The sequence below is a fragment of the Corvus moneduloides genome, chromosome Z (genome assembly GCF_009650955.1).
Source record: "Corvus moneduloides isolate bCorMon1 chromosome Z, bCorMon1.pri, whole genome shotgun sequence".
NCBI lineage: Eukaryota > Metazoa > Chordata > Aves > Passeriformes > Corvidae > Corvus > Corvus moneduloides.
The window spans coordinates 76,497,966-76,520,694 of record NC_045511.1 but is presented as its reverse complement, the minus strand read 5'-3'; the positions used below and the strand labels follow the sequence as shown (position 1 = coordinate 76,520,694).

The following is a 22,729-nucleotide window of genomic DNA, read 5'->3' as shown; positions in this document are numbered from 1 at the left end:
TTCATTTCGATGTTGCCTGTAGTTTTCATATTCCCAAAATCTTTTGTCAGGCAATCATATTTATAAGGCTTTCCTATTTCATCTTCCCCAACACATAAGAGACAAAATAGTGACAAGTTTTAAGGAAATCAGAAGAAGAGATGAGGAAAAACCACATTGGGATGATGAAGAGAGTGGGCAGCAGAAGATCAGATTTTCTGTTTGGTGATAACTGGACTTCCTTACTCTGGTCAGAAGAGGAACTCGTACTCAAAAGTTAGAATAAAATACAAATAGAAAAGGCCTGAAATGTCTATTTGAGAACTGTGCTGACACTTTTAATATCAGTATGAGTAATGCTGTTTGATACATTAATGGTTTTTCTGCTTTGTGAGTGGGATTCTCTGCATCCCAGACTTCGAGGAGCTTTGTGTCCTGCTGCCTGAATAAGCTAAATCCCTCGAGAAAAATTGAATTATGAAAATAAAAAAGAAAGCATTGGTAGACAACTCTTGAACAACCCACAGAAAAATATGGGATGTGTTTGGGGGCCTTTTATGGGTGATGACATTCACTCACCAGCTGTACAACTCTGTAAATCTATTTACACAACTCCCTCTTCATGACTACGGGGTATATGTGATGGCCTCTGCCTTTGTGGGGGGCACAGAGGTACTTTCAGCTGAGCAAATAATTATTTATAACTGGTTTATAAACCTTATTACTGCACAGGTCCAAAATGACTGCAGGGAAGTGATCCTGCAGATGTAGTTGTGGTTGTTACAGCATTGACCACATCCGTTTATTAAAAAGAAGACTGCAAACTAATTCTTGGGGGTTTTTTCCTATGTTTTTTCTCCTTAAATGCTACAGAAAACGGGCCCCGTCTCCTCGTGGTAGCAGAGCAAGCTAAAATCTTCTCCCACCGCGGCGGCAACGTCACACTGCCATGCAAATTCTACCACGAGCACACGTCCACGGCCGGCTCAGGAACACACAAAATCCGCGTCAAGTGGACCAAACTCACCTACGATTACCTCAAGGAAGTGGACGTGTTTGTGGCCATGGGACACCACAGGAAGAGCTACGGGAGCTACCACGGCAGGGTGTCCCTGAGGGAGAGCAGCGAGAACGATGCCTCACTCGTCATCACCAACATCATGCTGGAGGACTACGGGAGGTACAAGTGCGAGGTGATCGAAGGGCTGGAGGATGACACGGCAGTGGTGACCCTCAATTTGGAAGGTAGGTGACACCTGAGCTACACTTTGAGTCAGATTTATGTGGTGTTGAGGAACATGTGCTTTGTTTTTACCTCCTAGAGCTGCTGCTATTGTGTTATCAGTGATATTGTATTGTCACTGATGTTATCAGTGATAACAGCAAGCTGAGAAGCAGAATTCGTTGTGCTCTGGGGAATCTTGGCCTGACAGCCCATGAGAACAACCATAAATTGGAAGAGCATTAGGACTACTATAACTTATGCTAGCCTAAGGAATATTCAGGTTCCAGCCAGACCTGGTGTGAGAGGAGCCAAGAAAGGATGAACAAACACAGTATCAAGAGGTCCACATGTTTTTAATTTGCTCCTGTTGTCTTGCGGAAGCCACTGCATCTTTTTGCCTAGGTGAAATTATATTAAATTCCTCCCTAATAGTAACTTTACAAAACTTCAGGATATTTTACATTATCCAGAAAATACAAATCTTCTTGCAAAGATGAAAAATGTTACAGTAGTTGTCCAGAGACAGTGGGTTTGGGTTTTTCCAGCCTTATAATTACATAAATTAGATCTTTATATTGCCTGCCAAGACAACTTGTACATGTATTGTCTACTCATTTTCTTGAGCATTGTTCTTGAAAACAGCAGAGTAAAAAGCATTGGAAAAGTAGTGAAACGGATTTAAAGAGGACAAAATTTCAGCTTTCCTTACTTCTTGAGCAATTCAGATGCATTTTATGAGTTTCCATGCATGTAAAAGAGTGTTTGGCCCTTTTTGTTTCCCCAAAGCACTGCACTGAACACAGAGGTAATTAAAAGTTTCATGATGACCTATCACATACTCTCACACTTACCAGCAAGTGTGTGCCAGAGGGATCCTGAGAGAGGGAGAGTAGAGGAAAGGAGGAAAGGAAAGGAGGAAAGGAGGAAAAGAAGAAAAGAGGAAAAGAAGAAAAAGAAAAGGAAAAAGAGAAAAGGAAAAGGAAAGAAAGGAAAGGAAAAGGAAAAAGGGGAAAGGAAAAGGGGAAAAGGAAAAGAAGGGGGAAAGAAAAAAGAGAAGGGAAGGAAAGGGAAGGGAAGGGAAGGGAAGGGAAGGGAAGGGAAGGGAAGGGAAGGGAAGGGAAGGGAAGGGAAGGGAAGGGAAGGGAAGGGAAGGGAAGGGAAGGGAAGGGAAGGGAAGGGAAGGGAAGGGAAGGGAAGGGAAGGGAAGGGAAGGGAAGGGAAGGGAAGGGAAGGGAAGGGAAGGGAAGGGAAGGGAAGGGAAGGGAAGGGAAGGGAAGGGAAGGGAAGGGAAGGGAAGGGAAGGGAAGGGAAGGGAAGGGAAGGGAAGGGAAGGGAAGGGAAGGGAAGGGAAGGGAAGGGAAGGGAAGGGAAGGGAAGGGAAGGGAAGGGAAGGGAAGGGAAGAGAAGGGAAGGGAAGGGAAGGGAAGGGAAGGGAAGGGAAGGGAAGGGAAGGGAAGGGAAGGGAAGGGAAGGCTATTTATATACAGTTACCCTGCACAATAAGACTGTCTGAGTGGTTCTTGGAACCAAACAGATGTCATGGGCTTAGTTTACTTCTTTATCTATTCTTCCATTCCTGGCTGGAGGCCACAGAAACTTCCTATTTCTAAGTGCAGAAAGACCCTGCCCAGTTTCCATGCCAGCAGGGTGGTGCATTTAGGTTGCTCCATCCCACAGAACTCGTCTTCAGCAAGAACATACCCTGTTCTTTTCGAACTTATGAGATAAAGAAAAATGGGCATTTACAAGTTCAATTTAAATTCTGTAAAGCAGTTATGAGTGAAGACAGAATTGAGCTGGAGGAGAAAACTCTCTATTCTTCTCTGCTGGCCAAAAGCTCTTGTGTGATCAGCCTTCCCTCCACTGGGGCTGCTCAGCCACTGAAGGGAGAACAGCTCCTCTTGGCAGGCTCAGCTTTGCCTGAGTGACACAGGGCTCTCCTCACCTGCCCAGCCTCTTGCTTCCTCTGCAGCAGAAGTTCATTATTTTTCTGCTGTTAAAAGCGAGGGGGTTCTGCTGTGAGTGTTTCCTGCTGTGCCTGGGAAGGGGAGATGCTGATGAACATGGAGGCAGAAGAGGTTTGCCTGAAGCTTGGTACAAATGCTTGTGCACATGCAGAAATCCACACTTGAAAGGCATTATTTGATTGATACTACAGTGAGAAAGCAGTGAGAAATCTTTTCTTTACTGCATGCAGTAACACGACTAAAATAAAGGAGATTTTCTACCTTTTTTACTGTTACTGTTTTGTAATATAGCACCAGCCTTGGCTACAAGGCCAGGGTCTCTCCTCCAAAATAAGGAAATTCATAAGTAGAGAAGGAATCATATTTCTTCAGCCAAGTGTGTTCCAACCTGTGCTCGAAGGAAAGTTTATATATTTTAATCAGTGCCTGGCTGACATAAGGAACAATGTCTTTTCAATTATTTTTGTCACACAGGGGACAGGTGTAAGACTGTTCATTTCTGACAACATGGAGTGGTGTTTCTTAAACTGGCAGGCACATTTCCTTTCAAAACCTCATGGTAAAATGTAACCTTCCAAGTGAGATAGGAGTGGTGAGAGTGTCTGTGTCAGTCCTGCTTGTGTCAACCAAATCCAGTTATTTTGGGTCTATGGCACACTGAAGTTTCCTAATAAAAAGATAAGTATTAAAATACACTAACATTACAATGGAGGTATAGAACAGATAGAATACATTCCTCTGCTTGCATGGCCCTGTGCTTATTTGTTCAGCTCACCTGCAGCTTTTTGTGGTTCTGGCATTAATTGCCATTTAATGTATTTGAGCAAAGCAGAACAGATTGGGGGGGAAAAAACCCCCACAATGTTTAGACAAAAATTAAAATACATCAACCCATTTTAACATTCTACATGTGGTGTAAATAATCAGGTTAATCTCACAGTGGGAATGACTTGCATCAGTAGCCTGATGTCCTGAGGTGGTGGCCTTAAGGATGTTAATTGGCATCAAAGCCATTTACACCCAGGAGTGCCCAGGAGCGGTGCAAAGCAGCTGATGGCTCCCGTGTGAGCTCCCCGTGCAAAACCCATGGCTGTGTATCAATATCAAAATTGTTGACCTCCACCTGGATGGACCCTTTTTCTTCTCCCACTGTGATAGCATTCTATTCTTACTAGCCTTAAAGGCCTTCTGGGATTGCCATTAAATAAAGCATTCATAATAGCTGGGCACTTTTAGCTTTGAAAGAAACACTGAAATTAGATTCAGTCTGAGTTTGTTACACACTTTACATTTTTGTGATATGTTTTCTTCATTTTTCTTTAATTCAGAACCACAATATTTTTGCCCTAGACTAGAGAGATTGTGCTGAGCACCAGCTAAAGCTCGGAACTGGAACTCATTTGTGGTTTTCCACAACCACCAGCTTAGGATCTGTTCAGGCTATTCATTTTCATCCCATTTGTAGCCTGAAATACAAGAACCAGTCTAAGGGCTCGGGAGGGTTGTGCAGGGCACAGCAGCTGCAAGAAGTGTCAAGTACTGAGGAAAGCAGGACATTCTTTATGGAGAATCAACCTCATTGCCAAAGCCATTTTCTCTCTCTGAACTGGCCTTACTCTCCTCCTGCACATAAAATATGGATCATGGGTTTTACACTCTTTGTTCAGTGTTCTGAAAGTCAAAAGCCTGACATATTAAAAGGTCTCCAACAGCAGGCAGATACTGTTGTCCTAGTCATAAGCAAAGAATGAATTGTTAGCTTACATTAAATTTTCTTTAGGGCAGCTTTTTACAGTCCTACACTAAATTTTCTTTATGTTTGTGCCTTACTAGTTTATTTTCTCATGAATACCTGGCCCTGTAATGAATCTCACTGCACCGGGTTTGTGAGCTTGACCTCTCAGGCACGTGAAGGTTCCAGCCCTCAGCTACTGCTCAGGCACAGGTTTTGTGTGCCTTTATTTCAGGAGAACCGTGGGAGAGGTGACAGAGAAAGTGGGACAATGCTAAACAGCCAAAGGCAGATTTTTACTATTAGAGTTTTTTTTTAATGGTTTCTCTCTTCAAAGGGAGGTGAGAGCTGAACATGCAAAGTTTGCAATACAGGCTATAAAATAATTACTTTTTACTTCCAACGCTAGTGGGAATTTGAAGATCTGCTTAAAGTCATTAAAAACCTCTGTAGAAAGCAGCTTCTAGATAGAAGCTAATTCTTTGTGTGGCTCCCCAAGAACCAAAAACCACCAGCATTCGTGTTCTTGCTTCAAGGTATGTTGGCCTTTAAGTCCAAGACAGAAATAAAAACCCAGGCCTCCCTTTCAAAACCAGACTCTTTACTTTAAAATAGCTCAAACAGATCCATCAGCCTCATATAAACAAATTTTTCCAAACTGTCAAAACAATCATTTTTTAATCTGTTCATTTGGTCTTCAGCAGGATATAAGCAACGAAACCAATAGGAAGTCAACTCCATGCTCTCAAGAGCAGGAGAAATCAGATTTAGCCTAAAAATGTCATTTTTCTTTCCTCTGAGTGTTGCTGTTACATTCATGCACACACACACACAAAAAAAAAAAAGCTGTTTCAAATATTCTTTGTGTGATAATCTGTTCTGCTCTGTGGTGAAAAACCCATTTTATAGGATACAGTTTTTGTGGGCCCCTAGAACAGAGCAAAAAGTCTTGTAAGACCCAAGAGAGGGTTGTCAAGAGTAAGTCATGACAGACCAGTGCGATTCCTTCTGTGACAGGTCATTGCAGACAGAGCTGTGTTTGTACATGCTCTGAGGAATGGTCCTTGAAAGATGCAGGTGAAATAAAAAGTTTAAAAAAATATCTGAAACTGACAACCCAAAAGGAAAGTGCTAAAAAATTTAGAGGCAGTCAGGCTAAGAAGAGCAAAGAAAGACAACAGTCTCCAAATTTTTTATAAAGGCTGTAGAAATACAAGGGAATAATCTGCCCTAGCCCAGATCAGTCTAGTTTGTGTGTTTCTATTTGTTGGAAGTAAGCAACCCCACTGACAACGTGGTTATGGGATGCTGTGGGGTCGAGGAACGCTACTTCAAGGTTCAGTTTCATTTTTGGGGAGTTTGATACCTGCTGGCTGGCAGTGGCTGAATGATCAGACAGCTGGCAGTCCTGACAGGCAGGAAAATGGGGATGGAGACTCTGTGAAAATGAGGGGCTTACTGGTTTTTATGGAATTTTAGGAATCCAGCATGGAAAATTTTGCCATCGAGTGTATGCCAGCAGAAAACTGTACCCTACAGAACAGTAAATAGCAAACCCTACTGTTGCCCTGTGTTTACACTGGTGGCAAGAAAACTTACTTTGCAGTTTTGGCTAAAACTGAAGAAGCCTATTTCTTTACTCTGTCTGTGAAAAGATCTTTTTTTTTTTCCCCCCATACGGATCAACAGAAACTCATGTTATTTTGTTCCTACATGTCAATACTCTTGCAACTGCTAATTGTGGGTGGTGCTGGCTTAATTAACAGCCATAAATCATTACAGGAGTTGAGCTTTTTGAAGTTGTTTCCTCACCTTGTTGGGTAAATGCTACAACTCCTTGCACTGACAGTGTGTATGAAGCCGCTGAGTAACTGCACTGAATTTTAGGGGTTATCTGCAGATAAAACTCTGAAATACAAATAACACAAATAAATTCCCCAAAAACACAGTAACAGGAGAAGACTTGTACATTTGCACACGTGAATGAGAAATCCATAGAAACACTGGTGTTCCTGTGAGGAGGCTATATAACACATCCACTTCTGATTTGGTAGAAATCCCAATTTCCGTTACAGGATTCATTCTCTAGACTGCAGTTGCTTGGTCACAGGTGCGTACATCCCCTCCTCTCTCACTAAAAGATTCATTCTCTGCCAAGCTGATGTGTCTCAGGTTGTTCCTCTCTCTTTTGGGGGGCAAGGGGGTGCTTCCCTGGGGGCAGAACCTATTCCAGAGAACCATGGGTTTGAGAGAGCAGCCACACCATGATTCCTTATATTGGAAATTAATATCCCCACTGAGGAACCACACGGGGCTCAGCTGCTTCCTCAGGGTAGGGAATGGAATCACTGAGGTCAAGCTAAGGCTCCTTAGCTCTGTCTTCACACAAAGTAACCGGATTTTAACCTTCTGAGGCTGGAAGTTTTGATCTCCCTCCTTTTTTTAAGCTGAATTTGTTAACGTTTGGGAGAGGGTGTTTTGTCTAGTGGCAGAACACAGGCCTGGAGTCAGAAGTTGAGGCTCAGTCTGTGCTTTGGGAACAGCAACGAGCCTCAGGACAGCTTTTGTCCATTCAGGAACAGATGGGATGGATTAGACTTTGACGGGTTTGTAAGATCCAGGACTGAGGAAGACACCCTGTAATGAACTAAATCTCAGCACCACTAAATTTTAAGAATGTGGATATGAATAGTGACATCTTACTATGAATTTTAGCAAGGTTTGATCAGGAAATGAAGGAAAAAAAGTTTAAAAAATTGCACGGTAATGCAAAGGTGCACAAAACACATACCCAGTCAGTTTTCCTCAGCAAAACCACCCCCGGCCCCCCCCCAGCCTCAGGGTGAAATTAATGCTACTCAGTTGCAGGCTTGTACTGCAGATGAACTCCAACAAAAAATCGGCTTCTATGCAGTCTGCTCGAGTATAGCCCAAAGCTAATATTACAGTTTAGTGCATATTTATGTTATAAAAACATTATGTCCCAAACTGTCAAACTCAGATTTGTAACACATTTACATACATAGTTAGCCCCTTTTAAAAGTGATTTTGGAAACCTTAAGGAATCAAATCTGTTTAAATAGTTCTCAGTTAGTTGTTGCTCAGTTTTTAGAAGTATGTAAGTTTATATCTTGATCTTTCCTCATCGTAGGGGTTTTTTTTAATGTATATGCAAATCAGACACATGTACTGCAAAAGGAGTCTTGTCTGGGGAAATGTAGTTTTGAAAAAATAGTAAGTGTTAGATTTCAAATAAAGTAATAAAGCTTGGACTCCTATAACATTTGCTAAATTTTTATTATACCAGGCAATACTTCTCTCCATTAGCACTGACAAAAAATGGGTATTTTCATAACAAAGATATGATGAAGGAACAGCAGAGATCCAGCAAAATAGGAAACATCTTCAGCGTCTTGTTTATGAAGTTAAATTTAACACATGTTGTTAAATTACGTTCATACTCTGCGGTTCAGAACATCACATAACAGAAAAGCCCTGTAACAAAGGATTTACAAAAGGAAAGAACTGAAGCAGACTCTCTAGTTAAATGATGAAGGAGAGCAAAATATTGTTTATTACTACCCTGCCAAGTTTACATTTGTATGCTTTATTTTCTTGGACCAAGTCACTGAGATTTGGTAATAGCAAAGATTTTGTTTAACAAAAATAACACTTGGATGACAGAAGGGTGAGGGAGACAAGAGGAAGGAAAAGGATTTTAAGAAACTGGTGGAATAGATACAGAAATGGGTTAGATTGTTCTCAAGGAAGAATGGCTTCATCACATGGTGACTGCCTTGCTTGACCACCAGGTAATTTCTCTATCCTATGCTGCATTGCCCTGAGGACAATGAAATTGTTATAGGCAAGAGGATCCATCAGCAGGAAAAATGTAAAACAAAGATGGATGTTTATACCAGTGAAAAGTTTTTGGCTCACCTCATGTGTTATCCTGTGTCCCCTGTGTCCCACAGCACTTAGTTCTACAGAGATGTCTGAGGATAAACATTCCGAGCTGGATGTTCTCTAATACCATTTTATTTCAGTTTATTATGAGAGTAGGCTAAAGCCTAAAAAATTTACGTCTGGGTTAAGTTTCTAAGCCCTGCCAAAGATTAGGGTGGTCTGATCCAAACTTTTGTTTCAAGTCTCTCTTTTCTCTTTTATCAAAGCCACATGGGGAGGTGGTTCTTCAGTGTTTTCTGAAACGTCTTTCATGCTCCAAGAAACAAAGTTTAACTTCAGTTCTTTTTCATAAAACAAGCAGGAGAAAATAAAGCCTGTCAGATAAGGGCAGTGACTGTGATTAGACATCACTTTGGAAGCAATTCTGGAGGTGCCCCCATGTTTCCCAGCCCCACTTGGACGTCCTTTGTCATGAGGTCTCTCTGCTGTACCTGTCTGCAACGTCTTGGCAGCGATGAGCACCAGACAGGGACTGGGGACAGGCTGTGTCTTGTCCTCTGGGGGGGAAGGAAGCATTTGGCAGGTCCACGCTCCTTGCACAGTGTCCCTCTCTTAGGGTAAGCCATCAGTGCTCTAGGGGCAGACAGGGAAGGTGGTGTCACGCATGGTTTCCTACCAGGGCTGTGCCACCATCTGCACTGGGGGAAACCTGTCCTCTGTGAGGAGTTCTCCCTCCCTGAGTGGTGGCAAACTGCCCAAAACCAGGTGGAAAGCAGCAGAAAAGTCTCCCACACAACATCACTGATTTCATTTCCCCACAGTGTTCCTACTTTAAGACCTCAGGATGGTAAAATTGTGCCTGTTACCAGATTAGTCTTGACATGCTGTTGTTAAGGTAGACACTCCCATTCCTGGAATAATTTGAAATACAAAAAAAATTTAAAAATTTAAAAAAAATTTTAAAAAAGCAAAGAAGCAAACAAAAAGCAACTGTTTTGAACCTCTCAGAAAATCTTGGCAAGGGTTCATGCAAAGAACACAATGGTCTATTATGTCGATTGAAACATTTCATCTTAATGTCTACAAGTAAAAAAAAATAATTCATAGAAAATTCAGCAATTCATTCAACAATTTGTTCATTCTAAATAACTGCCAGGAACTCCCCTACTCCCACTCCACACTAAAAACAGCCCACCAAACCGACCAATCAACCAACCAAGCAGCAAGCGAACACACCACAAAAAACCCCAAACGAACAAAAAATCCAAATAAACAAAATTAAAATAAACAAACAAAAATAACCCCAAACAAAAAAAAATCCAAAAATAGAGCTAGATGGGGTTTAACTGACTTTTTTTTTAAATGAGAAATTGATCTTACAATCGATAAAGGGGAATTTTCCATGAAAAACATGTAGTTGCACCAGAAATAAACCAACAGTCCGACACACGCCATGGAGCCAACCTCTACTTCCCATTTATTTCCCCTTCTGGTGTCTGAAAAAGCTGTTTGCCTTCGCTCTGCTCTTTCAGTGCCCCGTAACTCTCCCTCTTCCCCTGCTCCAGGTGTGGTGTTCCCCTACTCCCCGCGGCTGGGGCGGTACAACCTGAACTTCCACGAGGCGCAGCGGGCGTGCGTGGAGCAGGACTCGGTGATCGCGTCCTTTGACCAGCTCTACGATGCCTGGAGGTCGGGGCTGGACTGGTGCAACGCCGGCTGGCTCAGCGATGGCTCCGTGCAGTACCCCATCACCAAGCCCAGGGAGCCCTGCGGGGGCAAGAACACCGTGCCTGGCGTCAGGAATTATGGGTTCTGGGACAAGGACAAGAGCCGATACGACGTCTTCTGCTTCACTTCCAACTTCAACGGTGAGATCGTTTTCTTCACCCCTCCCTCGTAAATGACTGCGCTTAGGCAAGGAACTCCAAGGGCAGAAAGTTATGTTGGGTTTGTAAAAGCTTGTGTCGGGCCTGGAAAATGCCAGGAATTAAACAGTCGAAAAAAATGACTTAAAATCTTTGTGGAATTTGCAAGGACACACATGCAGAATAAAGTCGTCTTTCTCATATGCTTATGTAGGTAGCTTTTAAAACTCAGGACTTATAGTGGCAGTACTTTCTAATATTTCCCCTTTAACCCCACTAAAATTTATACATACCCTTTTAATGTTGGTGTGTAACTAGTTTAATTCGGTTAAAGCGATGAAGATACCTGAAGTTCATTAATTGAGGTTTCCTGTTGAATTCAATTATAATTCTGTTAATATTGCTTAAATATGTCACCAAAACAAAATTCTGATCATCATTTCACCTACTCTGCAGTGTCAAGCAGCTCCTGCTTATGTACCAGGTCTAATATGACTAATAGCTCCTTATCAGCAAACCTATTTCTAGCTTTATTCCTTAATAATTTAGATTTCCAATTTTAGTATGCTGCCAAGCCTCCCATCAGTTTTGCTCTGAGGATGGACCGATGCAAACCTTACTTTAGCAACTGCAAGCTGGTTTTTTTTTTGCTATTAGTTGATGTTTCTTTAGGTGTGAAATTAAATTAAATGACCCAGTCTCAGCTTGCTATCATTTCAGGGTTTATCTAGAGGCTGGAAGATATTTAGAAAGCATTGCTGTGAATGCCCAATCCTCTACAGCACCCTAGTTGTGCATAATTCCTACACAACTTTGCACATGTTTGCCTTGCAGACCACTCAGACCATGGAGCACGGCCTTTTTTTATTCATGCACAGATTGTTTATCCACAGTGAAGCAGTTTCGTCCTACAGCACAGCAAAAAATAAACATAAGCCTTGGCTTCAGAAAATGTGCTCCAGTGCTAAGTCTCCACCACCCTCCCTAGAAAAAAATAAAAACAGCCAAACAAAAAAAACCAAACCCCCCAAAAAAACAAAAAAACCCCAACCACAAAACAAAAAAATACACACTAGAAAAAGAAAAAACTAAAACAAAAAAAACAAACTAACAAAAAACCCAAAACAAACAAACAAAAGAAAACCACCACAAAAGCCTCAACAAAAAAACCCAAACAAATCCTCGAGCCAACAACATTACTTTAGGTTCAAAGTGATCTGAAACAAAAGTTTGGCTGATTTTTTTATCATACTGCTTCATCCCAGTAAATGCTGGCTCAATTTTTTCTTGCTTCATTTATCAAAGGTGGAATCCTGTATGTAGTCATCTCTTCTGTACAGATTTAACCCTGTACTATAGGAAGGGTACCAAGGAATTAAATAATCAAACAAAAATAATTACAATGTGATAGCCGCACTTTTTGTGATGCTTGCAGGGTGAAACCTTGTGACTACTGCTCACTGATCACCACCCTTTTACACACCAGAAGCTGAATAGCATCTCTTAAGGAACAAGAAACATAATTTCAGGGAAAAAGAGAGAATAATAACTACTGACAGATAAATATTGTCTGTGCACTAATACAAGGAGAAAGAAAGAGAGAGAAGGAGAAAGGTAAGGTGAGGATAAGGTGCACAGGTAGGAGAGCAATCAAAGAAAAGACACAGACGAATCTCAGCCTTGAGTCTTGAAACTGGTCTGCAGACAGAACATTACACAGCAGTGGGGGGGAGAGGGGGAGAGAGAGAGAGAAAGAGAGAGAGAGGTATATTTATATCGATATATAGATATAGGATATATATTCTCCATGACTCAGTGTCAAATGTCTCTCAAGACATCAGCTGAAAATCCAGATTTCTGCTTCTCTCAGCTTCCATTTCCTCAACTCACCAGATTATGTTATCCTCACCTGTCCCTGCTCTGCTCTCCACTATTCCTGTCCCGAGCTCACCTTCATATCCACAATTAACCCAGCCACTCTGCCAGCTCCCTGTTTCCAGCACAGCATTTTGGATAGGCGTGTTTAATGGCATATGTCAACTCTCTCGCTGCAGAGGGAAAAGGTTATAATGACCTATTTTGCCACCAGGCTGGGATTGCCAGCTGCCAAAGATAGTGGCTGCAGGCAAAAAAAAAAAAAAAAGCTATTTCTGCAACACCCAATATTGATTCTCTCAGCTCAGGAGCAGCCAAGGAAAATCTGAGGTGGTTAGGACATCGTGCATTCCCAGTGGCTGCTGGAGTCTCCTGATAGGAAACAGCAGAGCCTTCAACTTTGTGTAGGGGAGATGGGAAAATGCCAATGGCCACAGGACCAGGGAAGGATAAGGACAGCTCAAAAAATATATCAGTTGTGGGAGCTTCTAGAAAAAAGAGGTTGAGTGAGGTTTAGATACTTGCTAACTGGGTTCTCTATAGGGAAAGAAAATCCCCAAATATATTATGATCTCAGGCATCATTAAAAAAAAAAAGGGGTGCTCAATTTCAAAAAATTCAGCAGTCAAACCAAAAAGTCTTGGTTTGAAATACATGTAAATTGTGATTTTTACCAGAATAAGAAGGGTAAAACCCATGGCATTTAAGCCATTACGAAAAAGAAATGAGACTGCAATCATTAATGCAGTGAATTCAAATCCAAGTTCAGTGTTTTTACTCTGGAATTATTGGATCCCATCTGTGATTACCTGGATACACAAAAAGATAATGGGTAAAAATGAAGGGGTTATGCCATTAGTAAAAAATTTTACATGCTTTTCTGTTACCTGCACAAGGAAATAGTTTGAGCAAAACTGCAATATCAAATAATCTTGTTACTTTACGAAATTGCCCTCTATTATCCCTTTTCTTAGAGTAAGTCAAATGTAATACTTCCACATTTTGTTCCGCCTGTGAAGCTGATTTATACTCAAATCTTTCTGTTGGTTCATACAAGGCTTGTTCATGTATTGTGTCCAAGAACATGAAATCATTTCATACACTTTATATCTAGTAGTACCAGCAAGCTACCAGTTTATAATGTTATACAGTGACCTGTTCCATAAAACAAAGCAAAGAGTAACACCTAATGCTGTCTGTGAAATCCATCAAAATATTGCGAAAAAACAAAATATTGTCTGCCTACACTGGATGGCAATATGTTTCCCAATCTGTTTTTGCATTCCTTGTGCTGATCAAGGCTGTTGAAAATGAATGCACCCAAGTGGGGAGTATCTAACTTAAGCTTGGAAATTCCACACTGGAATTTCCTGATGTCTGAGGGCTCAGCTTTGCTCTCTCACAGCCAACTTCTCCTTCACTTGTCCTGCCCAGTAGAAGCCACTTTAGTCCATGTCATCTTTAGAAAAGCTGAGGGTTCCTGCCCTGTGTGGTGGAAAAACCCAACATGATCCAAAGTTTTTTCAGGGCTGCAGATCACCCCAATTTCTCTCCTTGACTCGTCCCAAGGAATAGGATGCAATCCCTCCAGATGTTCAATTTGAGCAAATAAATGCAGATGAATCCTTTTATTACAGTCTTCCCCACAGAGCCTAATAGCTATAGACCAAGGAATATATAATGGAAGAGCTGAGTGGTTATTCTTTATCTATTTTCAAAGGTCTTCTGAAGGAGAGCTGTACTTACTTTGAAGGAAAATCCATGAGAAACTTTCACACTGAAAAGTGCTAAAAGAGCTAAATGTAAATACATGTATCAGCTCCTCTATAATTAAGCATTCCCAAAGAAAATAAAACTAGGTACAAATACAGCTTGCATCACACTTTCTGCTCATTAACGTTCATTTTGTTATATACTTTGTCCACAGAACCATAGTGCATAATTGATCTTTCATCAGCTCTAGGAGAATCAAGCAAAAATCTCGTGTTAACAAAGTTAAGAACACAACAAATTTTAGAGATTCATGTTAAAAGCACAGATGTGAGCCACCTGTTTATTACAGCAATACATGTGATAAGCCAACCACCCCTGCCATTTAAATGGGAGAAAGGTGTGGACAGCCCTGTCTGAATAATGCTGACTGCTCATTTGACCATTTCAGGGTATTTTATCACTGGGAACATGTAGCTACTGTTCCAAAAAGAGAAATAAACCCAAAATAAAATTACACACCCTTTATTAGGAGTGGTTCCTTCTGACTCACCAGAATCATTACTGGTATTGGTGTGTTTAAAAAAATTTTTCCCACATATTTAGTTCAAAATGAGTTGTTTGAGAGGATCACTGGATAACAAAATATTTACCAGGTCTCCAGGTCTTAAACTTCTTTTTTTTTTTTTTTTTTTTCTTTTTTAAATAAGAAAACTTACTAATAAACCTCTCTATTTAGCACTGAGCTTCAAGAAATCTCCAAGTGTGATTCATCCCTCAAACACCCACAGTCACAAGGGTGTGGGGTATTCAGGTCAATGGCTGGAGTTTTCCTCTTTAAGCTGTTCTGTTACATGAAAAATCTTAAAATAGCTGTTATAGATGGTGTTTGAGCAGGTTTGCACAAACCGTCTGCCCCATGATTTGGGTGTGAGGAGTCAAATCATGCAGGCTCATCCTCTGCAGAAGTGACCCAACTACATTAATGAGAGAGAGACAGTAAATGCCTCCCTCTCCTTCTACACCAATTAATAAATACAGAGATTGAACAGCTAGGAACCCTTCCCACCTATTATCAGCTGAAAAACTGAAAATCTGTAGGGAGCTTATTAATGGAATTTTATGTAATCAGACGTTCTGGATACACATTGCACCCCTGTGGGGTTTGTTGTTAAATTTCTCTTATTTGAGGAAGGAGCAGAATAGGGGAGTTTTCATTATTGATGTCATATGTCAAAAGCCTGACCTTGCTTCAAATCCCTAGGAAATTACATTCCATTGACATATGGTTTGAAGAGGAACTCATAAACGAGGTGAAGTTTACACACTATCAGTCCAAACCCCTGTTCCCCTAAATCAGAAATCCTGTTTGCTTTGGGGAAACCTCTTAATAGTGTATCAGTAACAGGTTTACACTTAATAAGCATTCTCTTTAGTGTCAATAGTAATTGTACATAGTCTCAACTTGCTGAAATGGAGTTAAAGAAAGTGTTCTACAAAGGGATGATTATCTGTTCTTAATACTTTCCTGTGGAAATTCTGTAGATATTGTCTCTGACAGCAATGAAATTTTTAAAAAGTTTCTTCTCCACCACAGCTGCAATGTAAATGCCTTTTTTTTTAACTGTTCTTGTCTTGATATCAATTGTCTTGATATACAATTTCCAACCCTTAAGGCAGGGTTAATTCAATTACCTTTATAGTTTCATCTGACCTGACTTCCCTTCATTTAGAAAAAAAACCCTGTTTGATTTTTTCAGGAATCTGAAGCTGACATAACTCTTAGCTTGCTCACCACTTTTTTTCCACCAAGAAAGTAATCTCAAACTGAGCAGAGTTCTGCATATTTACCTGGTTTTTATGAGTCAGAAAATGGATATTGTCCTGGAGTACATTCTTAATTAAGCAGTAAAGTGCGTGCTTTGGAATTAAAAGGTGCCCACAAGAATAAAGGCCTTCCTTTTCTTCAGCTAACTTTCCTCTTCAGGAGCAAGCACAATGGAAAGTTGTGAATTTGTTTGGAAACTCTTATGCCTTCAAAGAAACGTGCTTGCTCTGCAGTCCACTTGGCTGTCAAACCAGTGATGATAAATAACCCCAAGTATAATGACTGAAATGCTTACAATGAACGTTTATTGCCTTGATAGATGGAATCAATGCTAATATCATTGCTGTGTATGGATTAGGAGGGGAGACTTCGCTTTTGGGGCTTTATTTTCTGGCATATATTTTCATTACCTTGAGACAGGGCACATTTTTCTTAGCAGCACTATCAGTTCAGCCCCATGTTGCCTTGAGGATATACCCTTTGATGCCTAAAGAGAAACAGAGCAGCAGAACTGCTGGTGAAGACTTAAAACAGAAATAATTTTGGTCTACCACAGGCTCAAACTCTCCTCCCGAGATGCTGTTCGGCACCTTGGCTCTCTCACCAAAAAAAATAAAATTATTTTGTTTGTATTTAATCAGACACAAGGTCACCACCCTGTCAGAGAGCAAAGGACCGTGTGTTACCTCCAGCTGCCCTCCCCTAAATGCTATCACTGAGTATAAATTCAGGTGGGGATGCCATACTTTGATATTAACAGAAATAAATATAGCATTACCTTTTTCTTATTTGTTTGTTCAAATAGTCTATTTTATGGCTGGGGTTTTTTTGGGTTAGTTTTTTCTTTCCTCCTGATATTTATCAACTCAGTTTATTAAAAAATCACAATATTTTTAACAACACAAACTCCAGCTGCCAGAGCCCTAAAAGAACCATGGTTTGATGTGATCCTTCAGTGGGATGTCTCCATTTCTCCTCAAAAGTCAGCGTTACAGTATTGTTATCTGAAATCAAAAGAGAAAAAAGCCTTGTCACAGTACTAAAATGGTAAGATGAAAAAGCAGTACTTTGTTAGAAGCTTCCAGGTGCATCCATAGTCATGGACTATGGGCACACTGGATGTCGAATTTCTACAATTTTTATAAGGTTAATTAATTAGGCTATCTAACAGGTACATCCCATTGGAGATTCAGTTGCCCCAGCAACCCACCCCTGGGTTGGTCCAAGGGCTTCTATGCCCCAATTCCTGTTATGCCTTCTTGTAGGTCCTCTAATTGAAAATAAGACTAAACAGAATTTCAGGAGCGTGTTAGAAGGTCAGCTTATTACTCTAAAGTCTAAGAGAGAGGGTAGGAAAAGGAGAAAGGGTAGGAGCTACACAACTAGTATACAGAGCTGTGAATAGATGAAAAGTACATAAAAACTAAAAATCTTTAGGCAACACCATTGAGGTCATAGAATCACAGGATTTAAGGTTGGGAAAGACCTCCAGCATCATCGAGTTCAACCTCCGCGCCGCTAACGGCTCGTCCTTCCTGCCTTCTTCCCTCCAGGTCGCTTCTACTACCTGATCCACCCCACCAAGCTGACCTACGACGAGGCCGTGCAGGCGTGCCTGAAGGACGGGTCCCAGATCGCCAAGGTGGGGCAGATCTTCGCCGCCTGGAAGCTGCTGGGCTACGACCGCTGCGACGCGGGCTGGCTGGCGGACGGCAGCGTGCGCTACCCCATCTCCCGGCCGCGGAAGCGCTGCAGCCCCAGCGAGGCCGCCGTGCGCTTCGTTGGCTTCCCTGACAAGAAGCACAAGCTGTATGGTGTCTACTGCTTCAGAGCCTACAACTGAGAGAGTGTACCTACAGCATGAAAGTTTTCCTTTAAAAAGTCATTGAGAACGTGTGAAAGATTTCTTTTTTTTTTTTTTTTTTCTCGGTATGAACTCATGCAATCTACCAAAACTGTGATAAACCTCTTTTACTTACTGTAAAGAGTCATTTTCGTAGACCCCCCCCCCCCCCCAACCCATTGGTTTGTTTTTTTGGTTTTGTTTTGTTTTAGTGGTTTTTTTGTGAAAATATCATTCCATAGATATTTTAAATTAATATAATTTAATGGGAGCTCTAGGTAAGGAACTTTTAGATTCAAATTCTTTAAGCTATGTCATCCCAAAAAACTTATAATTTTCATGAATGAGGCATGCAATAGAGCTTGACAATTGCTAGGGCACAATTATGGAGTGTAAGGCTACTCAAAGCAGAAGCTTTTAAAAGCACAGATTTTACATATTTGCACCAGTTTGAGAAACATTGCAAATTGATGATATCAGGAATTTTACAATAAAGCAATCTTTTTGTTAAAGGGGATCAGTGGGGTTTCGCAAAGAAACCTCACAACAATATATGTTAGCAAATAACTGTTTTCACTGGTTCACATGGGAACAACAGAGAGTTTAATAAAAGCAGCTGAAACAGTCCACAAAAATAGGACTAGTTTTACAATCTCAAATCTTGCCTTTCTGAAAAATAAGCTCATGGTCCCAGACATAGGAAGAAGCACAATTAGTTCTCCTGGACATTTCAATTGTATTTTTGTTGTGTATAAGTCATTGAGTGAATAATTAAGTAGTGAGAAAACTCTGTTTTCTTCATAACTCCAATTAGAGATGCCTGAGAAGTGTTGTATTACCTTTGAGTAGCTTTACTGAGCTATTTTTAAACCCTTAAAGGCCGTTTGCTAAGCAGCATAATAGCATCTACTCAGGGCAGTTGTATAAATGAACTGCTGGACAGAGAAATTGTAAACTTTAGCAGCTTGATTTTACATTAGCCTTTGAAATGTTATTGTCTTAATTAAAGAACATTACAATATTTAATATTTCTTAGCTACTTACACATCACAAGAAATAAAAATTAGGAAAAAGAAAATTCGAAATAATGAAGTCTTAAACCAAGACTATTAGACAAAATTTGAAACCAGCCATTAAGTTTTAGAAGAGAAAAAGAAAAACAACTCTTCGTTTCCTTGCATTTTATTTGTATCTAAAAAGTACATCTGTTTTTTAAACTATCAAAGGAATAATACATATTGCTAGCCCTGAATTATTTAGTTAGTCCTCCTTTAGAAAATAAAGCTATTGAAATACTTCTTTTCACTAAATCTGCAGTGGTCTAGGTGGAAGATGTTTACCTAAATCTGCCAGTGTCAGAGAAAAACACACACTGTGCATGGTGCCTAGGATTTTCAGAGCTGCCTAAAGCACTAGGTCCTCCCTAAGTACCAGTTCGAGGGAATTTGGGATTTCTAATGCAAACTCACTTTGGATGCAGCAATTCTTGGTGCTCATCTTCAGATACCTTAATGCAACCAGTTTTTCAGAGAGCAGGTGCTCAAGGCTTTCTGAAAATTTACTCCACTTATGGTGTCTCAAAGCTGGATATCCAAAAAAAAGGCAGAGAGGCCACGGATTAAAAATATCTTGGTCTCGGGTAATCTCTTAAGTGGTTTTTGATGTTCTCTATTCAGTATTGGTTCTAACACTTAAAAATGGAGAACTCTTTTTCCTACTCTACGCTTGCTGACTACGAAGAACTCAGAGGACCAACGTTTGCATTTACACAAAATTTTATAGCTGCCCACTGTTTCCATAACTTAAATGAGGTGTAGTGGTATTTATCCAGCTAGGATACAACCTGTATGCTTTCATGAACGGTTTGGTGTAGCTATTTTTCCATGGACATGAGTAAATAAATATCTTTCCTGGAGTGGTTGTGGTCCTGTTTTAAGACTCTGTGAGCAAACCAGGAACAATACGTGGAAAGGGGCCATAGAGTATTTTATTGGAGTTCATTCCCATTGAACTCAGAAGCAAATTTCCATCCTTCTGGGGATATTTGCATCCTCTGTGGATATCTGTTCATACTTTACAGATGGAGCAATCTCAGTGCCAAACCCCTCTTTTTTTAATCCACTAGGAATTGGATTTTCTTGAAATGGTAACCCTTAGCTATAAGTAGAGACTTACTCTAGGTCAAGTCCCTAAAATCATGCAACCTTTTTTTGAACAGCCATTTTTTACATAGGTGCCCATTTCACACATTTTCTCAGGCTGTTCAGAACCTTCTCTGAAACCTTTGGAGAAAAAAAATGGAAATGGAAATAGAAATGTTAAATATCCAAGCAGGATAAGGATTGGGGTATGCAAGAGTGGACCATGATCAGGAGGAATACATGTCAGTCCTCCATCCAAACTTCAGAAAATTTGAAAAAGTGCAGACTATTCTACAGTTTTTCTTCTGAAGTTTGGACAGGGAGGTTGCGGGATAGGAAAAGCTGTAGAGAATATCCAAGTAATTACCACAGCTAGATCCAGAGTTGCTGTAAAGAGGGGAGCCCTATGCAGCTGGCTCTACCCTCCCCAAAGATCTGCTACATCTGGAGGAGGCTGCATGGTTTTCTTATTGCACAGAGGTGAAGAAACCCTCATTAAATTTTTTTTTTTTTTACCTCTCCAAAGAAACCCCTCACAGGGTTTCACCCAGACACATCTTTTTTTTTTCTTTTTTCTTTTTTATTTTAATTTTTTTTTTTTTTTTTTTTTTTTTTTTTGCAGGAATGGGGATGATATTTTGCCTGCATAAAAAAAAAAATAGATGTACACATCCAACCCACTCGTGGGGCTGGCTGAAGTGCCCTCACTGCTAGACCAAAGGCACTGCGGGAAAGGCAAGTTCAGCCTTTCACCAACTTTGCAATGCTCTGGAGATGGCTGGTCAGGTCCTAAATCTCAGCAATCTCTGGCTTGCACTAGTTTATGCCTTCTGTGTCCTCACCTCCTCCTCTTCCGGGCTGGCTGCCGCCACCACGGCCCGGGCGTAGCATCCCCTGACCCTCCCCTGCTTCCAGCATCCCCCAAACCCCAGCACAACCCCGGCAAGGTGGCTGAGCAGGCTCTGCACCACCCACCCAGGGTACTCCCCCAGCTTGGCAGCACGAGGAGGGCAACAAGGAGTCAGTGTGTCCAGAGGGACGCCGAGCTGGTGTGTGATCATAGATGGCCGAATTTTACCGCTGGGTTTTGTCGCCTGTAAGTTCGCGTTGGAGATGTCGCTTGGTAGGGATCATAATTTCATGTATGGAGTCACGGGGTGTGGGCTCACACCCGCTGTGTTGCTCACGAGGAGCTCGTTAGTCTAATTTATGATCAGGCTAGATTTAGGTCTGTGTATTGATATACGACATTATGTGCTATTATAACAGCTAATTGGATAGCCTGGAGAAAATATGTTTGTATGGAAAAAAAAAAATGTAAAAAAACAATTAGTTCTAATGTAAGCAGGTATAAAAACCATAAAAAATGTGTATGATTACCTGAGGAGTGGGCACAAATAGACAAAAAGACACGAATTATATTTATTTTTACAGCTAATGACTCCATTTCCTTTTGTAATGTCAAATGTCAGGATGTTTTCTTATTTTCAACTATGCTAGCTAGGTGCTTGAATAAAAACTTCAAAAAGCAGCTTAATAACTGGATTAAAGCCTGTGCTATTTTCTGTTGATGAGAGAATATTGTTAGCGTCGTGTTCTCTGTCATTATCTATTTCACACTGTATCAGAATTTTAAGGCCCATGAATTAACGATTAAATCATGTTGTTCTTTCCAAAACGATGACTTCTCCTTATTGACTGGACGTTTTTCTACTTCTGTCCCAGAAAACACAGATAAGGAAAGGAATAGATCAACATATGAAAATACTTACTTTGCCATAGTAAACAACATGATTACAAAACTAAGGGGTGAAAGGAGAAAGACTACTCTGTGAATATGATTTACAAAGAAAATAAAGAGAACTGTACTCCAAATCCTTTGTTTTATGCTTCTTTGAAGCATTTTCAAAGTAGAAATGCAAGTACCAATTTCTTCTTTGTGTTCTCTGCCACTTTCTAAAATAAAATAAAATAAAGCATAAGTAAGGGAGGTGCTTTTAAAATTATTTTTATAGATATGGCTGATGTTACACTGCACATCTATCTCCAGAAACTGGATGTAGAACAGTGTTTCATGTAGGAGGACATTTATTAAATTATTTATACAATCCTCCAGCTTTAGAAATTAAAACCCAACAAAAATCTCTCTTTGTAAATCGAAACAAGAAAAATTTCCAGCATCAAGCAAGAATTAATTATTCAAAGCACTTGGCCAAGCTTTTCTTCAGCTTCTGTAATCACACTATTTCTGCGTTCTCTTATTGATCTGTGCCAGAAAGTTAACCCTGAAAGTTGCCTGCACTGCAGCACTTTGCTGGGAAATACTAATATTCCATAAGGTTTCAGTACATTGGCCATGCTTAGAAACAGGAGAAAAAGAGCTTTGGAAAATTCGTCACTCAGAATAGGGAAATGCATTTTACCGTTAACACATGGTTGAGACGAATATCCTTTATTTTCTAGCAACTTGGTTTAAAAAAATTTAGAACTTGCTTTCATTTCACAACGTTATTAAAACTGCCTTTTGTAGAAATGGTCACTCAGTAATAAGGATTTAGTTAACAGCAGCAGCTTCCCTGCAATGACACCCTGCTGTTCAAAACAGAGGTGTCTTCATGCTTGGAAGTGGCTGGATCTAAGTCTTGATGGATCTACCTC

General features: G+C 40.5%; 1 protein-coding gene across 3 annotated transcripts in view; it reads left to right on the top strand.

Moving 5' to 3' along the window:
* HAPLN1 (hyaluronan and proteoglycan link protein 1) overlaps positions 1-21,946 on the top strand; it is a 60,242-nt gene extending 38,296 nt beyond the window's left edge. For all 3 annotated transcript variants that reach the window (XM_032097286.1, XM_032097285.1, XM_032097287.1), the window contains exons 3-5: positions 853-1,224; positions 10,375-10,677; positions 17,641-21,946. In XM_032097286.1, coding sequence (XP_031953177.1) covers positions 853-1,224; positions 10,375-10,677; positions 17,641-17,930 — 965 coding nt within the window. In that variant the 3' untranslated portion in view covers positions 17,931-21,946. The remainder of the gene's footprint in view (positions 1-852; positions 1,225-10,374; positions 10,678-17,640) is intronic.
* The last annotated feature ends 783 nt before the right edge of the window (positions 21,947-22,729 follow it).